Raw genomic sequence first — 11,066 nt, forward strand, 5'->3', positions numbered from 1 at the left:
GGGCGCCGCTATGGCGGCCCCAGGTCCAGACCTAGTACTGAAGGGAAATTCAAATTGAGCGGAAGTACTTAGGCGGGCGGAGCCAGGCTAGGGCAGGAGACCATCGTTTCACAATATAAGGGCTCGTGGTAACTTTACTTTAAGTTTGGATGGTCGACATTATGGTTTTGATCAAAACCTATGGAGAATATATGAATGGGATTTTCACTTCCGTAGACACACTGTTCAGTGTTCACACAACACAAAAGTTGAGTCACGCCCACATGAGGTCCAACTGTTGCGGTGCGATGCAGATCGTGTTTTTTTTTTTTTATCAAGTGGTTATAACAAATCCAGGGGACTGTGAATGTTATCAGAGTTTTATGGTATCGAACACTGAATAGTTCACTCTCTTTTATTTTAGTGAAGGACTTGTCATAAAGTCACGAAGTGCAGATAAGCTACTATTACGATCTGATCCTCTTTAAATTGCATAAGATAAAAAAACTAACTAACCACTGTTTATATTTTCATACTGTTTAATAACATTATTGAAGGATGAGGTTTTTGAGTACAGAGTATACAAAATAAAATATTTTTCTTGTATAAAACTGAATGGCCACAACTTGAACCTCCCTTAGAAAATAACAATTCAGCCAAGCTCATGTTGGGTTGCCCTTTGTGGGACATTCAGTGATTTCCACATCACTATGCCCTTCAAAGATACTGACACTATAATGTTCCCAAACATAATGCACGAGTTTTGTGTGATTGAACCTTTATTCTTACTAGTATCTAATCAATGCGGCTCACACCACCAACAAACAATCGCTTTACGGCTCAGATTCAGGTGTTTTGATACCCATCTCTGATTAAATCATTGGACAGCTGATATTAGTCTTCATAGAAGGAATCGGGCATCTTGTCCTTCCAATCACCTTTGCCACTTTACCGGTCAGCCAATCAGAGCAGCTGTCTGCAGAGGGCTGACCCGACCAGGAAGCTGGCCCGCCCCCTCTGCGTCGGTGTCCAACCAGTGGGCTCCAGAATCCATAAAGGAACAGTTTTATCAAGGCACAGGTTTCTTGAAGCAATAGGTTTGCATATTGCCTCCGCAGAGGGACAGAAGGAGAGGCTCCTCTACTACTGCGTGGCGTTGGGAGGTCTGGTTGAATCTGCCTCCGCTCAACTCAACTGCATATCATGAGAATGTCCTCGGCCAACGGCCAGGCTAGTGGTTCAGTTGTTTCTACGTGGTCTGCATAATCTGCAGAACGGAGCACCGACCTGCAGCCTACGGTGTTTAGGTCTCTGCCTTACCTTTTAATAGGCCTTTGATAGTCCCACTTCTCCTGTTGTGCTACAAGGGCCAGGCATAACAAATAATCTTCATTCCCTAATCCATGCCCATGTTTGTTTTTTTTTACCAAAAAAAGGATTGATCAACATCATGAAGGTAATTAATAAATAACACCTCAGGAAACAGCCTCATAATTAAAATGAAGCACAAGAACACGGAGGCCACTCTGAGGCGACAGCAGCAATATGCTCCTCTCTGCCCGAGCGGGTCCGTGGATCACAGCTGGTCTCTGGATCCCAGCTGCTCTCTGGATCACAGCTTCTCCCGGTCCAGCAGCTCCTGCAGTTCGTGCTGGATGTGCTCAGGCAGCTCCAGGGGCGGCAGGTCGTCCAGACACAGGTCCTCCTGGGCGGGCATCTCCAGTGGGGGCAGCTGGGGGATGGCGATGTCCTTCCCTTTCCCCGAGCAGCTCTTGTCTGGCGGCAGCACCCACAGCTCGGAGCGCTCTACCAGGTCCGCCGAGTCAGCCACCTCCGAGCGCAGCCGCCCGTTCTCCGCCCGCAGCCGCGCGTTCTCCGAGGACAGCCGCTGATTCTCGTCCATCAGGGCGCCCAGCATGCGGCGCAGGTCCTCATTGGCCGTCTGCTGCTCCTCCAGGCGGGTCTTGTCGTCCTTTGCGGTCTTGGAGCCACCGGGGCCGCGCGGGGGGGTCGGGGCCGGGGGAGAGCCCGCGCTTCGCCGGCTCTGCAGCTGGTAGAGCAGGGTGTCGTACTCCCTCTCTGAGCCCGCCGTGCCCTGCCCCTCGGGCGCCTGGCCCTGATGGGTGGGGGCCGGCGGCCGGGACGGGGCGGTGGGGGCCGGGGCGGCGCTGGGCTGGGCCGGGACAGAGGCTTTGGCCCCACGGCGCGCCTCCCTCTTCCAGCGCTCCTGGATGAGCCGCTGCTGCTTGATGTGGCTGTCCTTCTGGAGCTCCATGGACAGGCGGGCCTGGACAACACACCGTATCACAACACACCGTGATCACACTGTATCACAACACACTGTATCACAACACACCTTGATCACACACTGTATCACAACAGACCGTATCACAACACACCGTGATCACGTACTGTATCACAACACACCGTGATCACGTACTGTATCACAACTGGGGCTGGCCCGAATACCATTTTTCAGGCTTCGAATACTCGTTGGTTTTTCCGAGCGAATATTCGAATACTCGTTCCAGAAAAAAACGCCATCAAAAACAACATTAATAATCCTTATATATTCCCTGCAACCGATTTTGACAGTATCTGCATATTTTGTTGAAGATTTAATAGCTTTTGAACGTTAATGAGTAGGCCTAAGTAGGTTGAAGTTCCTTCGTTTTTCCCCGCGAAAGCGAACAGCTGTTGCTCCGTTCCAAATCAGCCGTTCTCTGCCATCTCAGCCCTTACGGGAGCTTTTCAATTCATCCTGGAACGTGCATATTTTCAGGGAATTTGTACAATAAATCCATAACAAATACCAAATATTGATTGCCTTATGTGTCCATATTATATCCATTATATTGACCGGGTATTCCCAAGACGCTCACGCTCTGCAGCAAGCCAGTCACAGTTGATTGGCGTGGCGCTGTACAGCGAACGTAAACAAACAACTAAGCTATGGTTTTAAGTATTACTTTTCCTCCAGAGATCCCGCTAATGTTGTGTTATAAAGTAAAGGGAAACAAGATATCTATTCTTCCTCCACCACTCTCGCTTCTCTGCTTGGTGTCGCTGACGCTTATAGTTTGCCTCCCTCGCTCTGGTAACGTCACGTACGTAAAGAAAAGAGGTCAACGATTCGATTCTGAAGCGATTATCGATGCAGATTTCACTTGCTCTGCGTCTCTCAGACTGAGCACCGCGGCAATGCAGACCGGGTTTGTTATCGACAGCGTTGCCAGATTGGGCAGATTTCCCGCCCAATGATAATTTTTCCAGCCTAACATGGTTAAAAGTAGCCCAATTGGGTGGGCAATCGGACCAATCTGGCAACAGTGCTCAACATCCAGGGATCCTGCTTATTGGTTCATAGCGCAGACGGATAGATTTTTGCGCGAATCAGACCCCTTAAGGTCCCACCCACTCAGAGGAGGATTTTCCTCCTCTCTCCCATTGCAACCCATGTTATCCACCGGCCGCCAGTACTTTCGGGAAAATGAATGGGAGTGAACGGCGGCGGAGGGAGGACGTTCCTCCCTGAAGTAATTGTCAATAGGCGATAGGGGGTGCTAATGTCCCTTTACCCAGGGAAACGAACATTATATATTCAACGGCAATAAAGTAGACATATTTAAGGGCATTAATTCATTACAATAGTCGGGGCAATCTACATTTTTTATTCTCAACAATGTTAGGGAGGATTTTCCTCCTTCTCCTCAATGGAGAAGCCTCCACTGTACTGTATACGTCTGAGTTTGCTACTCAGAGTTTGCTAAACACTTCCTACTTTTGTGATGATCATTAAAGACATCAACAGATGAATTAACTTATCTAATATTTCATAAGAGAGAAAGCTTTTGTCACAAATATGGCTTTCTATGAACAATGCAATAATCAATGCAGCTTGCATTATAACACAATATGGGAGCATGCAAAAAATGGTTTCAGTTTTATTTTCTTTCTAATCTTTCTTTTCTATGTCATTAAAGGAAAAGCTGCTCTTGAATTAGAAGGAGTTCTTGTGTCTGGCTGTGAGTTTGCGCACATGCTATGCGTAGACTCAATCGCAATCGAGTCAAGACAAATCAGATTTGCCAATAAACACTGAAGATGAATTCAATAATTTAATAATAATATTATTATTTTTTCTAATATATATATACCGTAATTTTCGGACTATAAGCCGCGCCTTTTTTCCCATTTCGCGATTCTGCGGCTTATACAATGGTGCGGCTAATTTTTGAATTGTATAGCTAACGGCCACTAGGGGGCCTAAATCTATGGATTTTTAAGCGGCGGGCTCCAGTGCGGCTTATATATGTAAACATCATTCAATTTAGCTGCTGTGGCTTACACTCCGGTGCGCCTTATAGTGCGGAAAATACGGTATATATATTCCGATTATTAATAGATATGCATCGAGACAGAATCGTTCTAGCGAGAATCGCAATGCATCGAAGAATCGATATTTCCCACCCCTAGTGTAGATGTACAGCACTTTAATGCCGCGTTTTCACTGCAGGGTGCGGTACGGTTCGGTTCGCCTCAGTCCGGTAGGGAGGGGGCGGTATAGCCCAGCTCAGTTCCGAGGTCGCGTTTCCACCGCCGACAGTAAACTTTATGGTAGGCCGGATGTCGATCGCCGCGGCAGCTACGTAAACATCGTGCCATTCGACCAGAAACCAGCTGGAAGACCTTCTCATTCCTTCCACTGCTCCATCAAGCTCCCTCTGCACGTCTTCCACCCCAAGAATGCAGAGGAACGTCTCCACCTCCTTATTCGCCAAAGCAAGCGTTTTACGCGACATGTTCATTGTGAAAAATAATACCTCGAGGCTACTCCTTGTTTGTTTTTATCCCTACGTCGCCCGGAAGTGACGATTCTGTCGACCAATCAACGGAGGGGGTGTGTAGCTCGAATTTTCCGGCACCCTTTCAGGCGCCTCAGTACCCCAACGGAGGGGTACTGAAGAAAAGGGCAAAACGAGTACGGCTCAGTCCAGGTCACGCCCACTTTTGGCGGTGGAAACGCAATCCGTACCGCACCTTTGCGAACCGAACCGTACCGCACCCTGCAGTGGAAACGCGGCATTACACACGCATTTGAAAAGGCACCATCCAGGTGTTTCTTTCACCGTTCAACCCTATTTCAACAACCCCTGTCTGGGAATTCAGAAATGCAAATGCCATAACCAAGTTTATTGGTGTTTTCATTGTTGCTTATCTACGGGTTGAGAAACAAGCAGATTTTTTTAATTTTCCCCTTAAAAATTAACCATACCGTACTGTGACTTAAAAAACCGAGGTACGTACTGAACCATGACTTTTGTGTACCGTTACATCCCTAATCACAACACACCATGGTCACGCACTGTGTCACAACACACCATGTCAACCAGGACCATGCATCGCAATTCTGTGTAGAACAATTCCGTCTTGATTCAGATAAATTAATAATCTGAATAAAAAAAAAGAAAATAATTTTTAATTTATTTTTATTTATTTTATTAAATTTGTTCACCTCCTGCAACATTCTGTACGACAGAGAGGGATCATTTGAGTAGTTTTAAAATTATTTAATCTATTTCCATTGTGTATATAGGCCAATCTGATTTGTCTGGACACGATTGCGATTCGGCCTACGCAAACTCACAGCCAGACAGAAGAACCACAAACAATTTCTTATTCTTATAATTGACTAAGAGCAGCTTTTTCTTTAATGACATAGAAAGGAAAGATAAGAAAGTTAAAAAAACTAAATCTGTTTATTTTTTACCTTCTTCCATAGTGTGTTGTAATGCAAGCTGCATTGATTATTGCATTCATAGAAAGTCATATTTGTGACAAAAGCTTTTTCTCTAATCAAAAATTAGATAAGGTAATTAATCTGTTGATTTCTTTAATGATCATCACAAAAGTAGGCAGAGATTAGCAAACTCTTGAGTAGGAAATTCAGATGGATACATATTTTCAGGAAAATCCCGCATGGAAATGTACATAAAAAAAAAAATTGCTTCGAGATGCATCAATAATCGTTTTAGAATCTAATCATTGACCTCTGAAGCCGAATCGAATCGAATCTTGAGGTGTTAAGAGATTTCCACCCCTACACTCAACCGGCCCTGACATCCACTCGGTATGAGGGAGCTGCCAGGGACGAATTTGTTTCACGTTGGCTCACTGGTTTGGACATTAGCTCGTCTGCGTGATGTGGAGATAAGCAGAGGTTCTCACCTGTTCACACTCCGTTAACTTCATCGCATCCCTCAACAGATCTGAGGAAGCAATGAGGGATAAGACATAAGAGGAAAGGAAGACTGGAATTAGGATCAGTTTACACACAAGGTATGCATGTCCTTTAAATAGGATTAGCAATGTTGTCAAACAAAAGTTCAAATGTAATTAAGCTAATTGGGCTTTCAGCTTTCCCATATTAAGACATAAGAAAAACCTTAATGGAATGGAGCCAAAATGTACAGTTCAAAATATGTTCCAACATGACTTAATATATGCGTCAAGTAAGGTCTGTGTAGTGTATACTTTCCATGGTATCTAGGCCATTCTGTCATCGTTACTGAAATAATACTGTAGTTCAGAAAGTATATCCAATATTTTTAAGTCTCCGCCACCAGTTTGTGGTCCCGTTCTTTCTGTGGCCCCAGTGCTTCACAGAGGCAAACACAAAGTGATGCCAAATAATATCAATGTGCCCAGGAAACGGCCCCTTGCATATCAAGTACTCTGTGCTGACGCTACGCGATTCAACACCACCGAGACAGTTTACATTTCATGCATTTGTTTTTCCCCCTCAATAAAATAATAAAAAGGTCCTGTTCCTGAAATGGCCTTCACACATACGATGTGTTACCAACAGCCCTGCGGGTTGTTTAGGCTAGCAGGTAGAGCAGGTGCACTGTGGCACATTCACTTCCTCTACACATATCGGGCTGATTTATTTATCGTAATTTCTTCCTCATCTACCAATCGATTGATCGTAGGTGGACCGAGATTGTATGTGGTTGACTACAGCCCTGATATAAACGACACTATCTCCTCTTCCTTCAGGAGCTCTCACTCCCTCCGTGACAGGATCCATGTAACAGCATATATCCCCTTCTGGTATCGATGAATAGACGAAAGGATCCAGGGTCACCTAACCTTATTGTAACTTCATTGAAGTTCCTCCCCCTATATCTCCACCGCACACATGTTCATAGCTCCCCTGCGCTGGGTGAAAGATAACAATGTGGGTGGGGGCCTGACGACGGGGGAAACAAGAGGCCCTCGCCTCGAGAGGAGGGGCATCCAGAGGGTTCAATACCCAGGCCACGCTCAATTCCGCTCTCACATCGCTGTTCACTTTGCCTGTTTTGCTGATAAAAAAGTTTATATTGGCACTGGTTCATGTAGAACAGCGGACATGGAGGGGTTTCGGTTTGAACGTTTCATCTCTATTCGTATTGGTTTTCACTGTTGTTAGAGTTGAAAATAGTTTATTTTCATTTGGTTTAATTGACCAAAGACCAGAGTATTTTTCTTAAGGTGAGCTGATCCAGGTGACTTAAGGTTTTTAAGAAATCTGAAAAATATGATCAAATACGTACATAATCAGAATGTCTATCAGGATATGATTATTTGTCAGTATCACCCTCCCCTAGTTGATAGCTGTGTACGTCCAAGGGATGGTTCAATATTAAACGTGAACATTTGTTTAAAACATTCAAAATTGAACTACAATCATCGTCAGAATGTGAAGAAATAACCGTCCTTTCCAAGAAGTGTTCGAATTGTGTTAGAGATATGAAGCACCTTTAAGACTCTGGGACACACTCCACACTATGGGGTGCATCTAATATCAAACCGGCCATTACCATGGATATATACGAGGACTACGACTGGACCTATAATCAATAATCAATAATATTCATTATTTTCATCATTGTTACGGATGCAACTTCAAAGATAAATAACCTGTTGGTATACAGAACTTTGTTTACCTGCAAACCCAATGACAACCTGCATGTTCCAGTCTGTTCAGAAGATCTAAACCCACTCCTGGCCCACACTTTGAACAGGCTCAGTCGTTCAGCTCATCCCCCTTGAAGCTTTCAGGAGCAACCATGTTGCAGTCCGACCACAATAAGAGGACCCACCTGCAGCGCTGCTGTGGCAGGCAATGGCCTCTTCGAACTTCCCAGCTGCTAGCAGACGGTCGGCCTTCCTGGACTGCTGGTGGGCCTGGGGCCGTCGGCGACAGGTCAGCCATGAGGACGGGGTCAGAAGAACACAACAACACAACCGACGCATGAGGAGGAGAGGTGGATGTTTAAGTGACAGCAGTGTTAAGGCACAGGTGGGAGGAAAACAGAGGATCGAGTACGATAAGAGGGTGACAGAAAGAGAGAAGAACACATGAATGGGGATGAGGAATGAGACACACGTTCATAAGAACCAAGGACATTAGACAGGTTGTATAACAGAACTAAATAACAGGCATAACAGTTATATATTATACTATGGAACACCTTTCCTCTACGTCCCAGTTGAAAAAAAAATGCTATGTTGTTCATGATGATATAGGACAGATCATAAAGGATGTCTTTAGTTGTTTATGATGTAGGACCGATCATAAATTATGTTTTTAGTTGTTTATGATGTAGGACAGATTAATAATGATGTCTTTAGTTGAAGGACCTGACAGCAGGTCAGATCCCAGCTGATTCGTCCTGCTTTTTTCATGACAGAACAACAACAACATCCCTGGAAGAGACGAGCTATCAACAACTATGGAAGCTAACGCTGCTAACTTTAGCCTGACGCTAGCTGCTAGCTGCTAGCCACTGAAGCATTAGCTCGTTATTGCAACATCAGCAGATACTCACGAGGTTGAGGGGGCTGTCCTCCACCTCCATGAAGACGACTCTCGGAGAACCCACACCTCACGCACTGTACCCCCGGAGGACTGTCATTCACCACGGCGTGAGGCAGCTTTAACCCAACATCAGGGACCGGGGAGACGGGGAGACGGGTCGGCGGTCGGGTCCGGGCTGCGCAGCTGCGTCACGACGCGTAGCGTCGGCGCCACAGGGAGCATACGCCACGTCACTTCCTGGATATGCCCCTCCTAATGTCACGTGCTTTTTGTTTTCATTTTCATTACATGTTCCTCTGTACCCATCTCAAGGAAATTATAATCACAATTATTGTGTTTAAACGTGTACATTAACCATTATAAACAGAATCCCGAGAGCAGCAGCGGGAGGGCTGAAGACCCGGAGAAGGAAGACTTCCTGGTCTGGGACGACATGAGCTCACATCACGTATGCAACGTTGATTGTTGAGCGGTTTAGGGGTTTAACAAACATGAGCTTCGTGTGAATGACACATCGCCATCAAGTCAATTCTGTCACTCTGAGTGATGAAAAAGAGAAGTCACACCTGCCTCCTCGCGACCACCATGGCCTCCATCCTCCTGCTGATGATGGTGCTGTACGGCTCCATCAGCAGCCATCAGCACCAAGAGAGCACCCCTTTCAGACACGACTACCAGCTACTGGGGAGACCTCTGTTCAAACTGGACATATCGTGGCCCAAGTACCCAGAGCTTTTCAGAGGTGCTGTGTTTGCAGTGGCTGTGAACCACTACGGAGAGGTGGTCTATGTGGCACAGAGAGGTGAGCATTGGTCATTTTGACCTTGATAATGCTCTTAATCAGCGCAGCAAGTTGTGATCTCGACCTATTATTGCTCTGAATTGTATGGTCTCCTTTCCCCGTGTTGCTAGGTGATGCTGTACCCAAGGTATTGGTCTTCACGACCAGTGGAGACTTCCTGATGGCCTGGAACACCAGTACCTTGGAGATGCCTCACGGGATATTTCTAGCAGACCCGGAGTCATCTAACCCCACCATTTGGATCACAGACGTGGGGAATGGCCCATATGGCCACTGCGTCAAACAGTACTCCCCCTCCGGGAACCTCCTTCAGGTGGGATGTTGGAACAAACCTTGGGAGTATAACTTTACTGTACACATCTTATCCAAATGCGGCACATTTAATGCAGCTAACAAATAAATAATATGGCTATTCACAAGTGATGTTTAATGTACATACATACTGTCAATAAGCTGTTGGATGGGACTGTGTGTGCAACCCCATGCACACTACAGACTACAGACTATTTAAATACATATTTCTCTGTAAATTGCACTAGAAACAACCATGGCTAGTACCACTACCACTCAAATACTATACACTACACTTTACTTCACATCATTACTTATTATTACTTATTACCACTGTTTTAGTTTTTCTACATATAATTACTTACTTTGATTTTTATTATTATTATTTATTATCGTGATCTTTTGATGCTGCTACTTACTTCTGATTTACTCAATCTTTTGTTATTGCTGCTATGTCAGTGTTGAGGAACCAAGCCTCAGAATTGTCCTCTTGCGTACTTGTATAATATGATGTAATAGAAGTAACTCTGATTCTGATTGTGATGGGGACCAGGTGCTTGGGACCCCGGGCACGGCCGGCTCCAGGCTTAGCCCCCTGCAGTTCGACCAGCCGGCTGAGGTGTTCGTCCACGGCTCCGGGGAGATCTACCTGGTGGACGGGGACGGCGGGGCCAACAACCGGCTGATCAAGCTGTCCAAGGACCTGGAGGTGCTGTGGGTCCACGGGGAGCGGGGCCCGGGCCTGGCCCAGTTCTACATCCCCCACAGCGTCACGGTGGACGGCTACCAGCGGGTCTGGGTGGCCGACCGCGGCAACAAGAGGATCCAGGTGTTCGACGCGGTCACAGGGGACTGGCTGGCCACCTGGGGCAGCTGCTTCCCCGAGGACGCGCCCTACTCCGTCCGGCTCACCCCCGACAAGAAGTACATGGTGGTCGTACAGCTCAACGTCAACCGGGTCTCTCTGCTGGAGGCCCCGCCCGTGGGCGTGGTCGGCCAGTGCAAGGTGGTGGGCATGATTCGGTTACCAGATGATGTAAAGCCCCACCTGGTGGACGTGGACCAGAAGACCGGCGCTCTGTACGTGGCGGAGATAGGGGCGGGGCAAGCCCAGAAGTATGTCCCCAT

The 11,066-nt window shown here is 46.4% G+C and overlaps 2 protein-coding genes across 2 annotated transcripts in view; one reads left to right on the top strand and one right to left on the bottom strand.

The window, feature by feature from the left end:
- Positions 1 to 500: 500 nt before the first annotated feature.
- nrbf2b (nuclear receptor binding factor 2b) lies at positions 501 to 9,090 on the bottom strand. The gene is made up of 4 exons (XM_030339860.1): positions 8,856 to 9,090; positions 8,127 to 8,211; positions 6,208 to 6,248; positions 501 to 2,266 (listed from the first exon to the last, which is right to left on the bottom strand). Exons 1-4 carry the CDS (start codon positions 8,883 to 8,885, stop codon positions 1,592 to 1,594), a joined length of 831 nt encoding a protein of 276 aa, XP_030195720.1. The 5' UTR covers positions 8,886 to 9,090; the 3' UTR covers positions 501 to 1,591.
- Positions 9,091 to 9,104: 14 nt separating this feature from the next.
- Positions 9,105 to 11,066, top strand: part of LOC115530969 (NHL repeat-containing protein 3) — a 3,990-nt gene continuing 2,028 nt past the window's right edge. Inside the window, exons 1-3 of the mRNA XM_030339859.1 lie at positions 9,105 to 9,647; positions 9,758 to 9,960; positions 10,492 to 11,066. The exon at positions 10,492 to 11,066 is cut by the window's right edge and continues 2,028 nt beyond it. Coding sequence (XP_030195719.1) covers positions 9,392 to 9,647; positions 9,758 to 9,960; positions 10,492 to 11,066 — 1,034 coding nt within the window. The 5' untranslated portion in view covers positions 9,105 to 9,391. The remainder of the gene's footprint in view (positions 9,648 to 9,757; positions 9,961 to 10,491) is intronic.

This window comes from Gadus morhua, chromosome 18, assembly GCF_902167405.1.
Source record: "Gadus morhua chromosome 18, gadMor3.0, whole genome shotgun sequence".
Lineage (NCBI taxonomy): Eukaryota > Metazoa > Chordata > Actinopteri > Gadiformes > Gadidae > Gadus > Gadus morhua.

Coding starts and splice junctions, on each gene's coding strand:
- nrbf2b (XM_030339860.1), bottom strand. CDS start 8,885: ATGGAGGTGGAGGACAGCCCCCTCAACCTC. Junction 8,212..8,855: donor AGGACAGCCCCCTCAACCTC/GTGAGTATCTGC, acceptor CGACGGCCCCAG/GCCCACCAGCAGTCCAGGAA. Junction 6,249..8,126: donor CTGCCACAGCAGCGCTGCAG/GTGGGTCCTCTT, acceptor TTGCTTCCTCAG/ATCTGTTGAGGGATGCGATG.